The sequence below is a fragment of the Dendropsophus ebraccatus genome, chromosome 11 (genome assembly GCF_027789765.1).
Source record: "Dendropsophus ebraccatus isolate aDenEbr1 chromosome 11, aDenEbr1.pat, whole genome shotgun sequence".
Taxonomy (NCBI): Eukaryota; Metazoa; Chordata; class Amphibia; order Anura; family Hylidae; genus Dendropsophus; species Dendropsophus ebraccatus.
The window spans coordinates 91,528,912-91,545,387 of NC_091464.1; the positions used below are offsets into that span (position 1 = coordinate 91,528,912).

General features: G+C 42.5%; 1 protein-coding gene across 1 annotated transcript in view; it reads left to right on the top strand.

Annotated features, from left to right (window-relative positions):
* Nucleotides 1-7,168: 7,168 nt before the first annotated feature.
* GAP43 (growth associated protein 43) overlaps nucleotides 7,169-16,476 on the top strand; it is a 56,656-nt gene continuing 47,348 nt past the window's right edge. Inside the window, exon 1 of the mRNA XM_069944968.1 lies at nucleotides 7,169-7,460. Within this exon, the coding sequence (XP_069801069.1) occupies nucleotides 7,431-7,460 (30 nt within the window). The 5' untranslated portion in view covers nucleotides 7,169-7,430. The remainder of the gene's footprint in view (nucleotides 7,461-16,476) is intronic.

Below are 16,476 nucleotides of genomic sequence, written 5' to 3' on the forward strand. Positions count from 1 at the left end.
ATCATTTCGGGGGGGATGCCGTCAGTACCGCTGGCTTTCTTACACCTTATAGTTGATAGTCTCTATGAAATCTCCTGCGGTGTTATAGGTGAATCCAGAGGGTTTTGGAAGTCCTTCAGAATCTCCTCCATGGTCTTCAGTTTTTATATAATTTGTTCTTGCTCCGGGTTCCGTTCCTCTTTCGGGATGTCTCCATAGAGGTTTTTGAAATATTGGAGCCAGATGTTGCCGCTCTGAATGTGGAGGGTGTTTTTCTTCCCCTTTGTGCCCAGGTGGTTCCATAGTTCCCAGAAGGAGTTTTCTTGGAGGGCGTCTTGGAGCTGGGTGAGCTTGGTTAAGGTGTACTCCTGTTTTTTCCTCCTGAGAAGGGTTTTGTATTGCCTTTGTATTGTGTCATAGGCCTCCCGCAGTTTGGTGTTGTTGGGGTCCCTGTGCTTTTTATTTGAGGCCGATCTTAGGGTCTTCCGTACAGCTTTGCACTCCTTATCAAACCAAGCACTAGGATTTTTTTCTTTTGCCTTCTTGTGGCTACTCTTTTGCAGGTCAGCCATTTCTGCCATGGTGTAGAATATATTATTAAGATCCCTTACCGCTTGGTCCACTCCTTCTGGGTTACTCTGGTACACCTTGTTGTTAAAGTTGTTGAGCATCCCTTGGATTTGTGGTTCAGTGTGTATCTCTTTATACTTGGGAGCCGACCTCTTGGACCACTTGTAGGATGGATGTAGTGGGAAAAGTCCGGCCTGATGGGGTTTTTGTCCCGGTGGTTTGTTTGTGGACTTAAAATAAAGGACTATCTGGTTATGGTCCGACAGGTGTGATTGTGGATTGACTATGAAGGCCCCAATGTCTGAATGGTCCATGTCTGTGATGGCGTAGTCCACTACACTGCTGCCCACATGGGAGTTTAAGGTAGTCCTTCCTAGGGAGTCTCCCTTGGTGCGACCATTGAGGATGTGGAGCCCCAAACTTCGGCAGAGATTCAACAATTTTTTGCCACTCTTGTTCACAGTGCTGTCATAGCTGTTCCTCTCCATGTGTACTGAGCTATCACATTCAATCTCTGCCCCATATATATAGATGTTTCCGTCTGCGATCAGGTAGTCTATGGTGGGTCTGTATCTTGCTGTTGCGGTGAGCTGTTGCATTTTTCTGTGTTTTTGTGTGTTTGCAATTTCAGCCATGGCAACGTGCTCCTGCCTAGTGTGAACAGTGTTCTAGGAGAGCTGACCAATTTTTTTCCTTTTTTTCTGTTTTCCAGTTGGGGGAGTGGCTGCCTCTATTTGGTCGTGCACTCCACCTGTCTCACCCAGGTGATGCAATTATTTTTGCAGGTATTAGACGGATCTTGCATGCCCAGAGCATAGGCGTATTATACGCCATGGAGAGGCCATAGTGTACATACAGTGTAGGGTCTGCCTCGATATGAGTCCACCTTATCGTGGTGAGGCAGTTTACGCTGTTTGCAAATAGTAACCAAGAGACTCATTATTTTTGTGGGAATTTTTTGGGCAGTTGGGGGGGCTGCTTTTAATTATTTTCATGTCTATGGTGGGTCTGTATCTTGCTGTTGCGGTGAGCTGTTGCATTTTTCTGTGTTTTTGTGTGTTTGTAGTTTCTTTCCCTACCTGTTCTGGCATTGAGATCTCCAATTATGAGGACATTTCCGCGGGTTTGATAGTGGGCGGCTTCCCTTTGCAGGATTTCGAAGGTTTCAGGGTTGTAGTAAGGGGACTCTGGCGGTGGTATGTAGGCAGCGCATAGGTAGATGTCAGATTGGGAGGTGAGGATGGAGCGGTCTATTCTAATCCAGATGTGGCTGTCTCCTCGCTTCACCGGTCTGATCTGCTGATGGAACTCCACTTTGTACCACACTAGTATTCCTCCTGAACAGCGGCCTAGTTTGGTGGTTTTGTTTTTCAGGGCCGGGACGGAGATTTCCCTGTATCCAGTGGGCACCAGGGACTCACTCTCTGCTTTAGTCCAGGTTTCTAGGAGGATTTGGATGTCACTATTTTCCAGACTCTGGGTGAAGTCCGGATCGTTTACTTTACATCCAAAGGCCTAAGCGTTCAGACCTTGGATGTTCCAACTGCTGATAATAAAGGATGTCATAGGGGGTCTGTATACCTTGTAATGAGCTTGATGTGTAGGACGGTCTGGGGGTCTGACTGGTTCTGGCATGGTAGACAAGGCCTGTGTTGTCCAGTCACATGAGTATCCTACTAAGGGTTCTGAGCAGGGTCTTTATCTCGTCTAGGTCTCTGCTCTTTATTTCTCGGTGTGAGGCAGGTGGTTTTCTCCATGGTTTTTGCCTTTGGTGGTCTGATTTGGGGTATGGGGCCATGTTTCCAGTTTGTGGTGTAGCACATGATGCTTGAGGTGTTTGGGTTGTTGGTGGCGTTTCCCTGTTGTCTCTGGTTTGGCCTGTGTGGGGTCTAGGACGGGGGGTTCTGTTTAGTACAATGTCCTTTATTTCTTTGGCCAGGAGGCTGACCCCTTGCTTGTTGAGGTGTTTGCTGTCGTATAGGTGGTGGTGGTTGATGTTGGGGTGTTGTGCCAGGGTGATGTTTGGCACTGAGCTGATCTTAGCTGCTAGGTCGTTGTTAATGGTCTGGATGGTATCGCTGGCCACATCCTTTCTAGGTAGCAGGGTGGACACTATTATTTTACTGGTCGGGAACTTCTTTTGTGCAGTTTTTGCCAGCTGGGTCAGCTGTTCAGCAATTTGCTGCTGCTGGTCTTGGAGATTGTTTGTACCTGTATGTATGACTAGATTGGTTGGGTTGGTAAAGTGTGGTTCATTGATAACTGCTGTGACTTGTTCAATGGTTGCACAATTAATTTTCTTAACCCTAATTTTGGGGAAAAGTCGCCTCATGTTAAGGTATTTCCCATTAGAGTCTATGATTAGTACGGTATCAGTGTCCCCGCGTTGGGGCTTACGGGCTGCTTGCTGTATGTTTTCCTGGGTGCCACTTGGTTGTGTTGCTGGGTCTTTGTGCTGGTCTGTGCTAGCGGCTCTGATAGTTGTTGGCTCTGTCTCCATCTGGATCAGTCCGCCGTTGGTTGGTATGGTCACATTTATTTCTGGTGTTGTTGGTCTGTTCCGGATCTCTGATATAAAGTCCTGGATGCTGGCTGCCATTGTGTATGTGCTCCCCCCTGGGCTCCCGTCTTGGTTCTGGATTTGTCTCTTTAGATCTGTTATCTCCTGTTGTAGTTTTATGTTTTCTTGTTGGAGGGCTTGTACTTTACATTGCATTTCTCCTAGAGCTGCTGTGAATTCACATTTCAGTTTGTTTATTTCATTAAGTGCTTTGTCGTTTGCATTTTTGTCACTTTGGTTTCTTTGAAGTTCCTCCTTGAACTGTACAAAGTCTCTCTCCAATTGAGATAAGCAGTCTCTGAGAATGTTGGGTGTTGGGTGGGAAGCATCCTCACCTACAGACACAGGGGGGTCCTTGGGGACTGTCTCTGGTTTTTGCTCTTGCTTGTGTTTTTGAGCTTTGTTTTTAATATCAGGAAATGTTCTTTCAAACTGAGTGAGGTTATCCTCAGTGCCTTGTACCATGATGGTGCCAGTGTTATAGAGGTTTATGGTGAGTACTGTGTCCTCCTCATCCCCAGTTTCCTTTACCCTGATCTGCCGGCCCCGGCTGATGCCACACTTTGAGATGTTTTCATAATGGTTGCAGAAGGCTTTGTTCCAGGCATTGGGCTGCTCGGTGAAGAAGACCACATCCATTTTCCTCCTGTTTAGCTCTTTATAAGTAAAGTCAGCATAGAGGGTCTCTGGATTCTGTCTGATGGTGGCATCTTTTATGGCTTTCCTTGCCTGAATGCTCCGCAGCCCTTCTGAGTATGTTATCTCCAGGATGTCTGACCCCCTGCTGGCTGAGGCTGCCTGGCTCCTCTGCTCATCTATGTTGCTGGACTTTACGTGCTCTAAATTGTGATTTTGCATGTTTTATATATTATCCTTATTTCTATGGAGTTTGGTCTCTAGCAGTTTCTGGTGAGGGGGTAGGGGTTGGTGTTGGAGCAGGAGCTCTTACCTGTGGCTGCTGAGGATCTTTGGACTCTTGAGGTTGATGGTCCTTGTAGCCTTGTGGTCTGTCCTGATGGTTGTTGGCTGTCCTCAAAGCAAGATTCTTGTTTTGTCCTTTAAATCCACAAGTTTTTCCTTTTTATGAAGAGCTTTAGTGCTGCTCGCTTCTGTATCCCATGGAGTTTGTATTTCCCAGGTTTCGTCTTAAAATTTGCTCATTACAAGGTATAAAGTGATGAAAACTCAGGAGCTCATGTTCAGTGCTGCTTACTCCTGGACTGCTGGGCGGGATCTATCTATCTATCTATCTATTATCTATCTATCTATCTATCTATCTATCTATCTATCTATCTATCTATCTATCTATCTATCTCCTATCTATCTATCTATCTATCTATCTAAAAAAAAAAAAAAAATATTGCTGTAGCACTCCAATAAGGTGAAAAAATATAAGGAGGTTTATTCAATCCATGAACAGGGTATGCGACGTTTCTGTCTTACAATCAAGACCTTTCTCAAGCATCATGCTTGAGAAAGGTCTTGATTGTAAGACAGAAACGTCGCATACCCTGTTCATGGATTGAATAAACCTCCTTATATTTTTTCACCTTATTGGAGTGCTACAGCAATATTTTGTTTTTTATATATTGTATCCGGGTGATCTCCGGAGTGCAGTTGGCACCCACTGACTTATACGAGTGCCGCGTGATCGTTGTAAACTTATCTATCTATCTATCTATCTATTTATCTATCTATCTCCCATCTATCTATCTTCTGTCTATCTATCTATCTATCTATCTATCTATCTATCTATCTATCTATCTCCTATCTATCTATCTCCTATCTATCTATCTCCTATCTATCTATCTATCTATCTATCTATCTATCTATCTATCTATCTATTTATCTATCTATCTCCCATCTATCTATCTTCTATCTATCTATCTATCTATCTATCTATCTTCTATCTATCTATCTATCTATCTATCTATCTATCTCCTATCTATCTATCTATCTATCTATCTCCTATCTATCTATCTATCTATCTATCTATCTATTTATTATCTATCTATCTATTATCTATCTATCTATCTATCTATCTATCTATCTCTTATCTATCTATCTATCTTCTATCTATCTATCTATCTATCTATCTATCTTCTATCTATCTTTCTATCTATCTATCTATCTATCTATCTATCTTTCTCCAATCTATCTATTATCTATCTATCTATCTATCTATCTATCTATCTATCTATCCATCTATTGATTTATCTATATATCTTCTATATATCTATCTTCTATCTATCTATCTATCTATCTATCTATCTATCTCTCTCCTATCTATCTCCTATCTATCTATCTTTCTATCTATCCATCTCCTATCTATCTATCTATCTATCTATTTATCTATTTATTTATCTATCTATCATCTATCTATCTATCTCCTATCTATCTATCTATCTATCTATCTATTGATCGATCTATCTATCTATCTATCTATCTATCTATCTATCTATCCATCTTCTATCTATCTATCTCTCTATCTATCTATCTATCTCCTATCTATCTATCTATCTATCTATCTATCTATCTATCTCCTATCTATCTATCTATCTATCTATCTATCTATCTACCTATCTATCTATCTCCTTCCTATCTATCTATATATCTCCTATCTATCTATCTATTATCTATCTATCTATCTATCTATCTATTTATTTATCTATCATCTATCTATCTCCTATCTATCTATCTATCTATCTATCTATCTATCATCTATCTATCTATCTATCTATCTATCTATCTATCTTCTATCTATCTATCTATCTATCTATCTATCTATCTTCTATCTATCTATCTATCTATCTATCCCCTATCTATCTATCTATCTATCTATTTATCTATCTATCTCCCATCTATCTATCTTCTATCTATCTATCTATCTATCTATCTATCTATCTATCTATCTATCTTCTATCTATCTATCTATCTATCTATCTATCTCCTATCTATCTATCTATCTATCTCCTATCTATCTATCTATCTATCTATCTATCTATCTATCTATCTATTTATTATCTATCTATCTATTATCTATCTATCTATCTCCAATCTATCTATCTATCTATCTATCTATCTATCTATCTATCTATCTATCTCTTATCTATCTATCTATCTATCTCTTATCTATCTATCTATCTATCTTCTATCTATCTATCTATCTATCTATCTATCTATCTATCTTCTATCTATCTTTCTATCTATCTATCTATCTATCTATCTATCTATCTATCTTTCTCCAATCTATCTATTATCTATCTATCTATCTATCTATCTATCTATCTATCTATCTATCCATCTATTGATTTATCTATATATCTTCTATATATCTATCTTCTATCTATCTATCTATCTATCTATCTATCTATCTATCTATCTATCTATCTCTCTCCTATCTATCTCCTATCTATCTATCTATCTATCTCCTATGTATCTCCTATCTATCTATCTATCTATCTATCTATCTCCTATCTATCTATCTATCTATCTATCTATCTATCTATCTATCTATCTATCTTCTATCTATCTTCTATCTATCTATCTATCTATCTATCTATCTATCTATCTATCTCCCATCTATCTATCTTCTATCTATCTATCTCCTATCTATCTATCTATCTATCTATCTATCTATCTATCTACCTACCTATCCATCCATCTGTGAGGCTGGATTACACATGACATACATCCCTCGGGTGAGGTACAGCCATATTTTGCCTCCTGTGATGTCATAGCAGATGATCTCACCGCTGTCCTCATCACCTGAACAATGGAAGCTGAGGTCTGGGGGTCTGTGTGCAGAACACACCCTGCTCCTCTCCCCTCTGTCTGGAGATGTATAGTAGTGTATGGGGGGGGGGGGGGGTCGGTAAATGACATAAGCAGATGAGGGGCCGGGGGCTGGGGTATGAGGCGCCCCCTCTGCTGCTCCTGCACAGGGAAAGTCGTGGGTAATTGGGTACAGATTGTAGGTGTTTAAATATTCATGACAGGGGATTGGGAGGAGGCGGCTGACAAGGATGAGGAGGGGTGGGAAAAGGAGAGACGGAGGAGGCGAGCAGTCATTGAGAGCCAGTGAACAAGTCTGCTGAAGATCCAGGGAGAGGGAGCCAGAGATAGACTGGGCGTGCATGCATGTGATGAGAGCAAGGGACCAGACCCTCCAGTCTCTGCGAACCCCCCTACTGCTGCATGTGTGAGCGTGTGTGCCTGTCTATGTGTGTGTGAGAGAGGGGGAGACCCAAGGAAGAGAGAGAGAGAGGAAGAACAGAAGGAGACACGAAGGAACCACGAAAGTAGACCAACAAATTGAACCATGCTGTGCTGTATGAGAAGAACAAAACAGGTAAATCTCCTCCATCCTTGGCTGGGAAGCAGAAGAGGGGGCGGCGGTGGTGGTGGAGGAGGTGATGGTGGTGGAGTTGTCTGCAAAGACCCCCAGCCCCATGGCCATATAGCATCAATGCATCTGATTGCCTCCGGTGTAGGCGACAGCATGGGGGCTTCCGTATGTGCAGCCTGCACCCACACCTGTTATGGGGGGCTGCTATGTCACCCGGGGGTCTTCTCCTCTATGTGATACATTGTAAGGTGGAAGAATCACTGTGTAGGGTGTTAGAGGTGGAGGATTAAACCTGTTGTTTTATGATGGAGAACAATGAGGATGATGCTGAAACCATTAACATTGGGGGGAATTATAAGGGGGGGAAGAGGATTTTAATGGTTTGTACCCTGTAAATCCCCAATCCTAGTCTGTGGAAGAGATATGGAGGACCCCGCCCCTAGCACATTCCGGGAGACCTGTTACCAGCTGAGGCGGGGGACACGTACAGGTGACCCATCTCATGCTAGTTATACAATGTAATCTGTGATCTGCATATATATGATGTGTAACAAGTGGGGTGTCTATGTCACTTGGACTACACCCAGAGTCCAATCCAGTGATGTGAAGTGATTGGAGACATTGATACAATCCTCATACAATGTATCAGTGTTAGGTATACTGTTATACATTGTATCGATTATGATTGACAGGTGTGAAGCAAGAGCGAGACAGTCTATGCAATACCTTTGATATCTTGTCATTGCCTCATTCCATCTACATGTGGGATTTAATTCCCCAAATGCTTCACAGGGTTATATTCATCCTTTTCCACGGCTTTCATCCATCCCTGGTGGCTATGGAGGGGTTAAAGGTGTGGCTGACAACGTGTATCACTTGTAGAATAGGAGTGAAGACCATGGTAGGGTGGGGTTAGCGAGAACCAAGGAGGGTGGGGGTAAAAAACTGAGCCGGCTTTTATGATGTACCGCATGCTGAAATGTTCCTGAGCTGCTCACACATCTCCGAGACGGTGGAGGTGTTCATTGTGTCTATGGCTTGGGAGGTGGGGAACCTTGGCTATAGGTGTCTCAGATAAGACAGACATGTAAATTGCTGAATAAGGAGGAATAGATGCTACATTATACTTATTGGTCTACTTGCCTATGGGGCTGGATTTTTTTTGTCTCTGGTTGTAGGTGACCTTTAGAGCGTTAAGCCTTCACTATCAGTAGCTGTCAATGAGTTGCCTCCATTGATGATAATTGCTTCTTGTGATCTCTGAAATTAAAATTCAGCTGCCTCGAAATCCCGCTGGGAATGATGACGCCAGTCAGTGCTGCCCTAGAATAAGCACCTGGACTTCTGTCAGTCCCTCTCCAGCCCTTATTGACCACACAAATGAATTGTCCATCTGTAAAATCGTTTAATAGTCGAGCGTAGCCAATAGGCTGGTGGCTATAGGATTTCCATACTTTTAGGTGGCTGTCGGCTCCTATAGGGTGATGCCACACCTATTTCTGCAGCCACAATGGGCTTCTCCATCTTCTTAGCCATGCTGCACTTGTAGGAGGTGCCGGCACGGTGACACTTTATTGTTCCAATTGTGTCCTGTCAATCAACATGTTGCAACGTAAAGCCTATTACACGGAGCATCATCCCTTCTAAACGTTAAACCATTTACAAGTGCAAAGTATTACGGTGACCTGAGCGATTAAGAGAGATTTACTCTGGATGGAAGCCATGTAAGCTGCTCGAATAACTGGGATAAACCATTGACTTGGCCAAGAATTGGAAGCATCTATAGGACGTTTAATGCAAAGGATGGATGGAAAATTCCAAAATCTACAAAAGATGGATTGCTGAGTTGACTTAGAGCCTCTCCTTAATAGCGAATCATTCCACTCCCGAGGCAAAGTCAATGAATGGAGTGGCCCTGGGGGTGGCTTCCAATCCTTGAGTTAAATAAATGTCTGAAAATGAGGACAGAGCCAGGCGGGAAGCAGAGATGATAGATGAATTTCTTAGAAATGGCTTCAGACTGTGGAAAAAATCTTCCTGCTCATTTGGGATTCAGGGAGAACTTCATTACTGTCTCCATGCTCCAGCTGAATTCTCCATTAGTGGCAAAGACGTCCAGAAGAGAAGGATTAAAGGCTTTAAGGGATGGCGAGATGCATGGATGCTCTACACATTGCAGTTTGCCGGTGGAGGTTCTCAGAGATAGACGCTCTTTTTTTTTTTTTTTTCTTGCTTCATAAACCCTTAACTAAGCGAGAGATGAAATGGGTCACTGTCAACTGGTGGTGGCACGTGATGAATGAAGAAGATGCCTTTCAGCTCTTAATATATTCCTACCTCATGTTCCTGTCTGGGTGAGCTGCCAGGAGACCAGAAGATGCAACGTGACTGTGGGATTTCCGGATTTTCTTTTGGATCTTGGAGACGTGAAGCATCTACAGTCAATTGTGAGATTTTGTTCAGGAAGGTCATCGATTAGGAGATGGAAGGACATGCACAAAAGATGACTATGGTGTCCGTGCACTTTTTGCATCATGGGTAGAGACTATGACCTGGGAGGACATCAACAACATCGGGGCCCTGTTAAACCATTTTAAATAAGCTCCTTACTCTCTAATGGAGTGCCTTCATCCATGTCTAACAGTCCAATGAGCTATGACATTCATTGACCCCCCTAATCTAATGGTACAATGCTGGATCTGATTTAGTACTTGTACTGGGTGTCCATGGAGCCTCCATAGTTTTGCCTCTGAACCAGAATACGCAACAGAATACAAATAGTCTATAAATTAAAGTCTGATATAAATAAGAAATAACTATATGATGACTCCAGATGTAGATGGAGCCAAGGAGGTCATTTTATATGATGGAGATATCACAGGGATTGCTGGAGCATTAGCTCAATTTAATTCACAATCCACTAAAGCGACGGTTCAGCAAGTTTAGCTCTGCTACGTCTGTATGTGGATAAAAGTTGCACAAAAACAATCCCTTATACAATGCAAAACATGAATGGAGGAGTTGGATCCAAAAGATCCACCAGCAAGCTGATCCACCTGATCGACTGATTCTACGTTCACCAAAAGGCAATGGTTGAACTGGTTGGCAGATGTTTCATCGAATTCAAGTGGATCATTGGTTACATCACCAAGATTGTAAAGACTATGGGCTGATGGGGCCCTGATGCCAATACATTGGTTTTAGAGGTGAGAGCAGTTTAAAGTGTAAAAGAGACTAAAATCTGAGAGGAGAGAATGGGGAGTAGAGAGAAGGCTGCAGGGATAGAAATCCTTTCATTTCCCGAGTGCACTTGCTGCTTATAGCTGTATGGGGTAGCATGCTAGATTTTCTAACTGGGCTTCACACTTGCTAAATTTGTTAAAGGAAAGTGCAAGTGGAGGTGTTGCAAATGTCAGAAGTTTAACCTGAAGTTACCGAGTCCCATAGGTCTCATAGGTACTAGAGGCTCCATATGTAGTCAAGGCGGTGTGTGGTGTTATTAGTGCAATGATGGAGTCATCTCACTATAACTGTGGTTATGGATTGCCCACAATTACCCATTCGTCTCTAGTCAGGTAATGCAATACTTCCAGGAAACTCCAACCAATATACCCTATGCCCCAAGATTTACCATGACAAGGCTTGGTATATCCATAAAGCTACTGGTCAGGACTACTGTGTTGGTCTAAACTAGATATGGAGTCACTTTTTTGGTTGAACATTCTTCTAAATTTTCTTTGTCTTAAAGTAATTTTTCTGAGATCTCAACACCAACAGTAAGAATTAATCATTCCACGGTCAATGGCTGGGCTTGGGCGGGGGATGGTGGTGGTGATGGGGGTCACTTTCTTTAGCTGTAATGTAACTATAGGAGGTAACAGCTGCACCTCGTGCAAAAAGTGTCACAAAGGCCTCTCTTCCATAAGATACAATATTGTGCGGTATTACAAATGGAGTGTTTCCTATGAAAAGATTTTATAGTGGAGTCCCGTAGCTTAGGCCACCGCTAAGCTCCTGGAGGAAGGGTCTGGGGAGCTCTGTGCAGCTTGCAACCTCTTTTTGTGTGATTCTTTTTTATATAATTTTGCGAATGTGCATGGCTTTTTTTTATTATTATTATTTTTTAGAGAATTTTATATACTGTAGATACTGTTTGCTCTGGAAATTGGTTGAGGTTCCAGATTAAGAGCTCCATTGATCAGATCTCCTAAAGTGACAGGGGGACACTCTTAGGTGAATTTTTCCTTGAGTTGCAATGGACTCTAATGGGCCCAAAGCTCAATGAAGATTAGTACAAGGAATTTAAGGAACTCACATAGGCTTTGTATTTGTACAGATGAAAGGGAACATAACACTGGGGATCCATGGGGACCCTCAGTGGGAAAACTGAGTGTTACCAATGTTTTCTTAAAGGGTAAAAAAGTAAAAATCAATCACAAATGTCTTGGTGATCGTCGCTTTTCATGGTAACCCAACAGTTTTTTTCTTTATTGCAAATCAGTTACACTGTGTGAATGAAGCCTAAGATCATATTGAGGGAAGTTTTTCCGTAGTGGACATTTGATAAATCCTCTATAAAGTTGTTTTTATCCCTTTTTGAAAATCAAATTACAGTGTATTTGTAGTATTATGTTGCACATACTTTGCTCATCTTATAGATCATGTTGCACATACAGTGCTTTGCTTATCTTATAGATGATATTGCACATACTTTGCTTATCCTATAGACCATGTTGCACATACTTTGCTCATCTTATAGATCATGTTGCACATACAGTGCTTGGCTTCTCTTATAGATCAAGTTACACATACAGTGCTTTGCTTATCCTATAGACCATGTTGCACATACTTTGCTCATCTTATAGATCATGTTGCACATACTTTACTTATCTTATAGATCATGTTGCACATACAGTGCTTGGCTTATCTTATAGATCAAGTTACACATACACTGCTTTGCTTATCCTATAGACCATGTTGCACATACTTTACTTATCTTATAGATCATGTTGCACATACTTTACTTATCTTATAGATCATGTTGCACATACTTTGCTCATCTTATAGATCATGCTGCACATACTTTGCTTGTCCTATAGACCATGTTGCACATACTTTGCTCATCTTATAGATCATGTTGCACATACAGTGCTTTGCTTATCTTATAGATGATATTGCACATACTTTGCTTATCCTATAGACCATGTTGCACATACTTTGCTCATCTTATAGATCATGTTGCACATACAGTGCTTGGCTTATCTTATAGATCAAGTTACACATACACTGCTTTGCTTATCCTATAGACCATGTTGCACATACTTTACTTATCTTATAGATCATGTTGCACATACTTTACTTATCTTATAGATCATGTTGCACATACTTTACTTATCTTATAGATCATGTTGCACATACTTTACTTATCTTTTACTGGGCTTGTTTTATCAAGTCTTAAAGGGGAATGATTAGCATGTTAAAAGAATCTAGCCTGCTCATAGCCCTTTAATGCACACGGGGCAAGTTTTATGAGGAGGAAGTTATGTCTCTGCAGTTAGTAGTTTGCTCCATATTCCGGTGAGACCATTAGGAGCACTGGGGCACCTGTTAGAAGTACTGCCCCGCCCCCATAGCGCTGATCAAGCCCACCCCTTTCTAATGATAATGAATGGAGTGAGCAGGGTGGATTAGCGCTATGAGGGTGCGCAGTGCTCCTAATGTTGTCCCCGGACTGTGGAGCAAACTTCTAACTGCACCGGAATGGTGCCGAGGAGGAAGGTAAGAGACATACTATAACTGATACAACTTCCTTCTCTCCATCTCCTATTCAATAGGGACCTAGCAGGTTAGATTTGTCTAACCTGCTGATAGTTCCCCTTTAATGAGTTTTACTTATCATATCTTGATCTTTCCAGTCACATTCAGAGCTGCATTCACAATTCTGCTGGTTTTCCTTTAGACAATCACCCCCTGCAGTAAAAAGGACTGCGTATGTTAAGCACTGCTTTGGATGTGACTCCAATAAAACAGGAACTAAATCCAATGTGAACTATAAGATCCTAAAAGAGATTTACACTTTGGACAATGTCTTTTCTTGGAGGGATTCACTGAGGATAATCAGATCACAGTGTTACAAGCTCCGAGGACCCCTAGTGATCAGCTGTAGTAAGTGCTCATTATACCTGCAGCGCCACCACAGGAAAAATGAAGTATTACACAGTGTCTATTAATATCAATCTGCTTTCTATGTAACTTGTAGATTTGTTGGGTCCTTCAAAAAAGCTGCTTTTAAATGGGCCTACCTGTCCCTGATGAAGAGTAACTAGAGTGGATAAGCCATGAAGTCAGGCAGGGTCTGACTCCTGCTGAGGGGGTCTGTATAGCACACTGTGAGAGGGTACCAGGCTAACCCGTGAAGGTCACTGTATAGAAAGTGTTATGTAAATGCCATGACTGGTGCACTCTTAGTGAACCTAGAGGAAGCCATCGTGGTGTTGCTGACAGCCGCCTCCATGAATTAGGCCTCTGTGTAACATGGAGTTGACCTGACACATGTTCTGTCAATGAAATCTGCCAGCTCCAGGGCTTTAAGTCAGGCCTTAGAGCCGCGTCATGAGCAGGGAAGGCTTTTAACGCTTCCACCTTTCCGCTGACACCGACCGTAATTGCAGATGGTAATTAGCGCGTTTTACAGAACACATCAATAAACCAAAACAGATACATAATATCAGCCACAGTCCAATCCTGCGCCAGACACAGATGCAGCAGAGCTGAATGGGTTAAAGTAATAGTTCACAAAGAAAAAAATTATCTTAAAGCGACTCTGCACCCACATTCTGACCCCCCCCCCCCCAAACCACTTGTACCATTAGATAGCTGCTTTTAATCCAAGATCTTTCCGTTCTACAGGTGATGCAGTTATTGTCCTAAAAAATTACTTTTAAAATTGTAGCTCGGTGCCCTACGGCGTATCTGTGCCCTAACTTTGCACCACCCCTCCGTCCCTCCTCCCCACCCTCCTCATCATTAGGGCACAGATACTCCCGTAGGGCACGGAGCTGCAATTTTAAAAGTAATTTTTTATGACAATAACTGTATCACCTGCCGAACAGACCCAGGACAGATCTTTGATTAAAAGCAGCTATCTGAAGGTACAAGTGGTTTGGGGGGTCAGATTGTGGGTACAGAGTCGCTTTAAATCAACTGGTTCCAGAAAGTGCCAGAGATTTGTAATTTACTTCTAATTAAAGATGTCCAGTCTTCCAGTACTCATCAGCTGCTGCATGTCCTGCAGGAAGTGGTATATTCTTTCCATTATGACCCAGTGCTCTCTGCTGCCACCTCTGTCTATGTCAGGAACTGTCCAGAGCAGCAGCAAATCCCCATAAAAACCTTTCCTGCGTTCCAGACTGGAACCACTTTAATATAGCCCTAGGGCCAGTGGTGGCTCAAGCTACCATGCTGCCCATGGAGTCCCAGCAGTAAGGGGTGACATGGCCTCTCTGCTGCCACCAGTGATTGTGTTGGGAACTGCAGAGCTGCTCAATCTCTGGTCCTGGCACAGTTACATATTGCATATATGCAGCACTTGTGAATCTGATACCCAGGGGTGTTTCTAGGGTCCTATAACATCCGGGGTCCGGGGCTTATGAGTTTCATCAATTTGCCACAAGTGGTTCCCACTAACTTGTTAAGAACAGAAAAATGGAGAACTGATGTCTGATCTATTGTAGGCATTTTTTAATTACACTTGATAGTAATCCTTCTTCTCACACAAGAAACATAAATCTAAATTATAGTGCAAAAAACAAAAATAAAATCTATAGACAAAAAAACTTAAACAAAAACTCTACTAAAACTATATTAAAATATAAAACCGCCATGCCATGAGCACATATTACCACCACCTAATGACTAATACCGTCATACTGTATAGATGTATGGATGAGCATATCACAGCACAGATACTGCACATCCAGTGACTCACAAGGGACGGCTTCTTTGATTGGAGTCTTGCTCTTTTGTTGTCTTCCCTGCTTGGCTGGCCCAGGCTGTCATGATGACTTCTTCTGCCCCTTCCCCAGTACTCATATACACTTAAAAAGGACCCTAGAGGGCATCAGTGCATCCTCTGTGCACCCCCTATATAATGCATGGCCCCCTGTGTAGGTCCACCTATATAGTAGATGTCCACCTTTGTAGTCACTCTACATTAGATGGCCCCCTGTGCAGTCCCTCTTTAGTACATGGTTCCCTCCTTTATAGACCCCCTATTATAGATGGGCCCCATCCTGTGTAGTCCCCTTTTAGTAACTAGCCCTCTCTTGTATTGTCCCCCTTTTATAGATAGCCCCCTCCTGTGTAATCCTCCCTATTGTAGATGGCCCCCTCCTGTGTAATCCTCCCTTTTATAGATAGCCCCCTCCTTTGTAATCCTCCCTATTGTAGATAGCCCCCTCCTGTGTAATCCTCCCTATTGTAGATAGCCCCCTCCTGTGTAATCCACCTTATTGTAGATGGCCCCCTCCTTTGTAATCCTCCCTATTGTAGATAGCCCCCTTCTTTTGTAATCCTCCCTATTGTACATGGCCCCCTTCTGTGTAATCCTCCCTATTGTAGATGGCCCCCTCCTGTGTAATCCTCCCTATTGTAGATGGCCCCCTCCTTTGTAATCCTCCCTATTGTAGATGGCCCCCTCCTTTGTAATTCTCCCTATTGTACATGGCCCCCTCTTGTGTAATCCTCCCTATTGTAGATGGCCCCCTCTTGTGTAATCCTCCCTATTGTAGATGCCCCCCTCCTGTGTTATCCTCCCTATTGTAGATGGCCCCTCCTGTGTAATCCTCCCTATTGTAGATGGCGCCCTCCTGTGTAATCCTCCCTATTGTAGATAGCCCCCTCCTTTGTAATCCTCCCTATTGTAGATGGCCCCCTCTTGTGTAATCATCCCTATTGTAGATGCCCCCCTGCTGTGTAATCCTCCCTATTGTAGATGGCCCCCTCCTGTGTAATCCTCCCT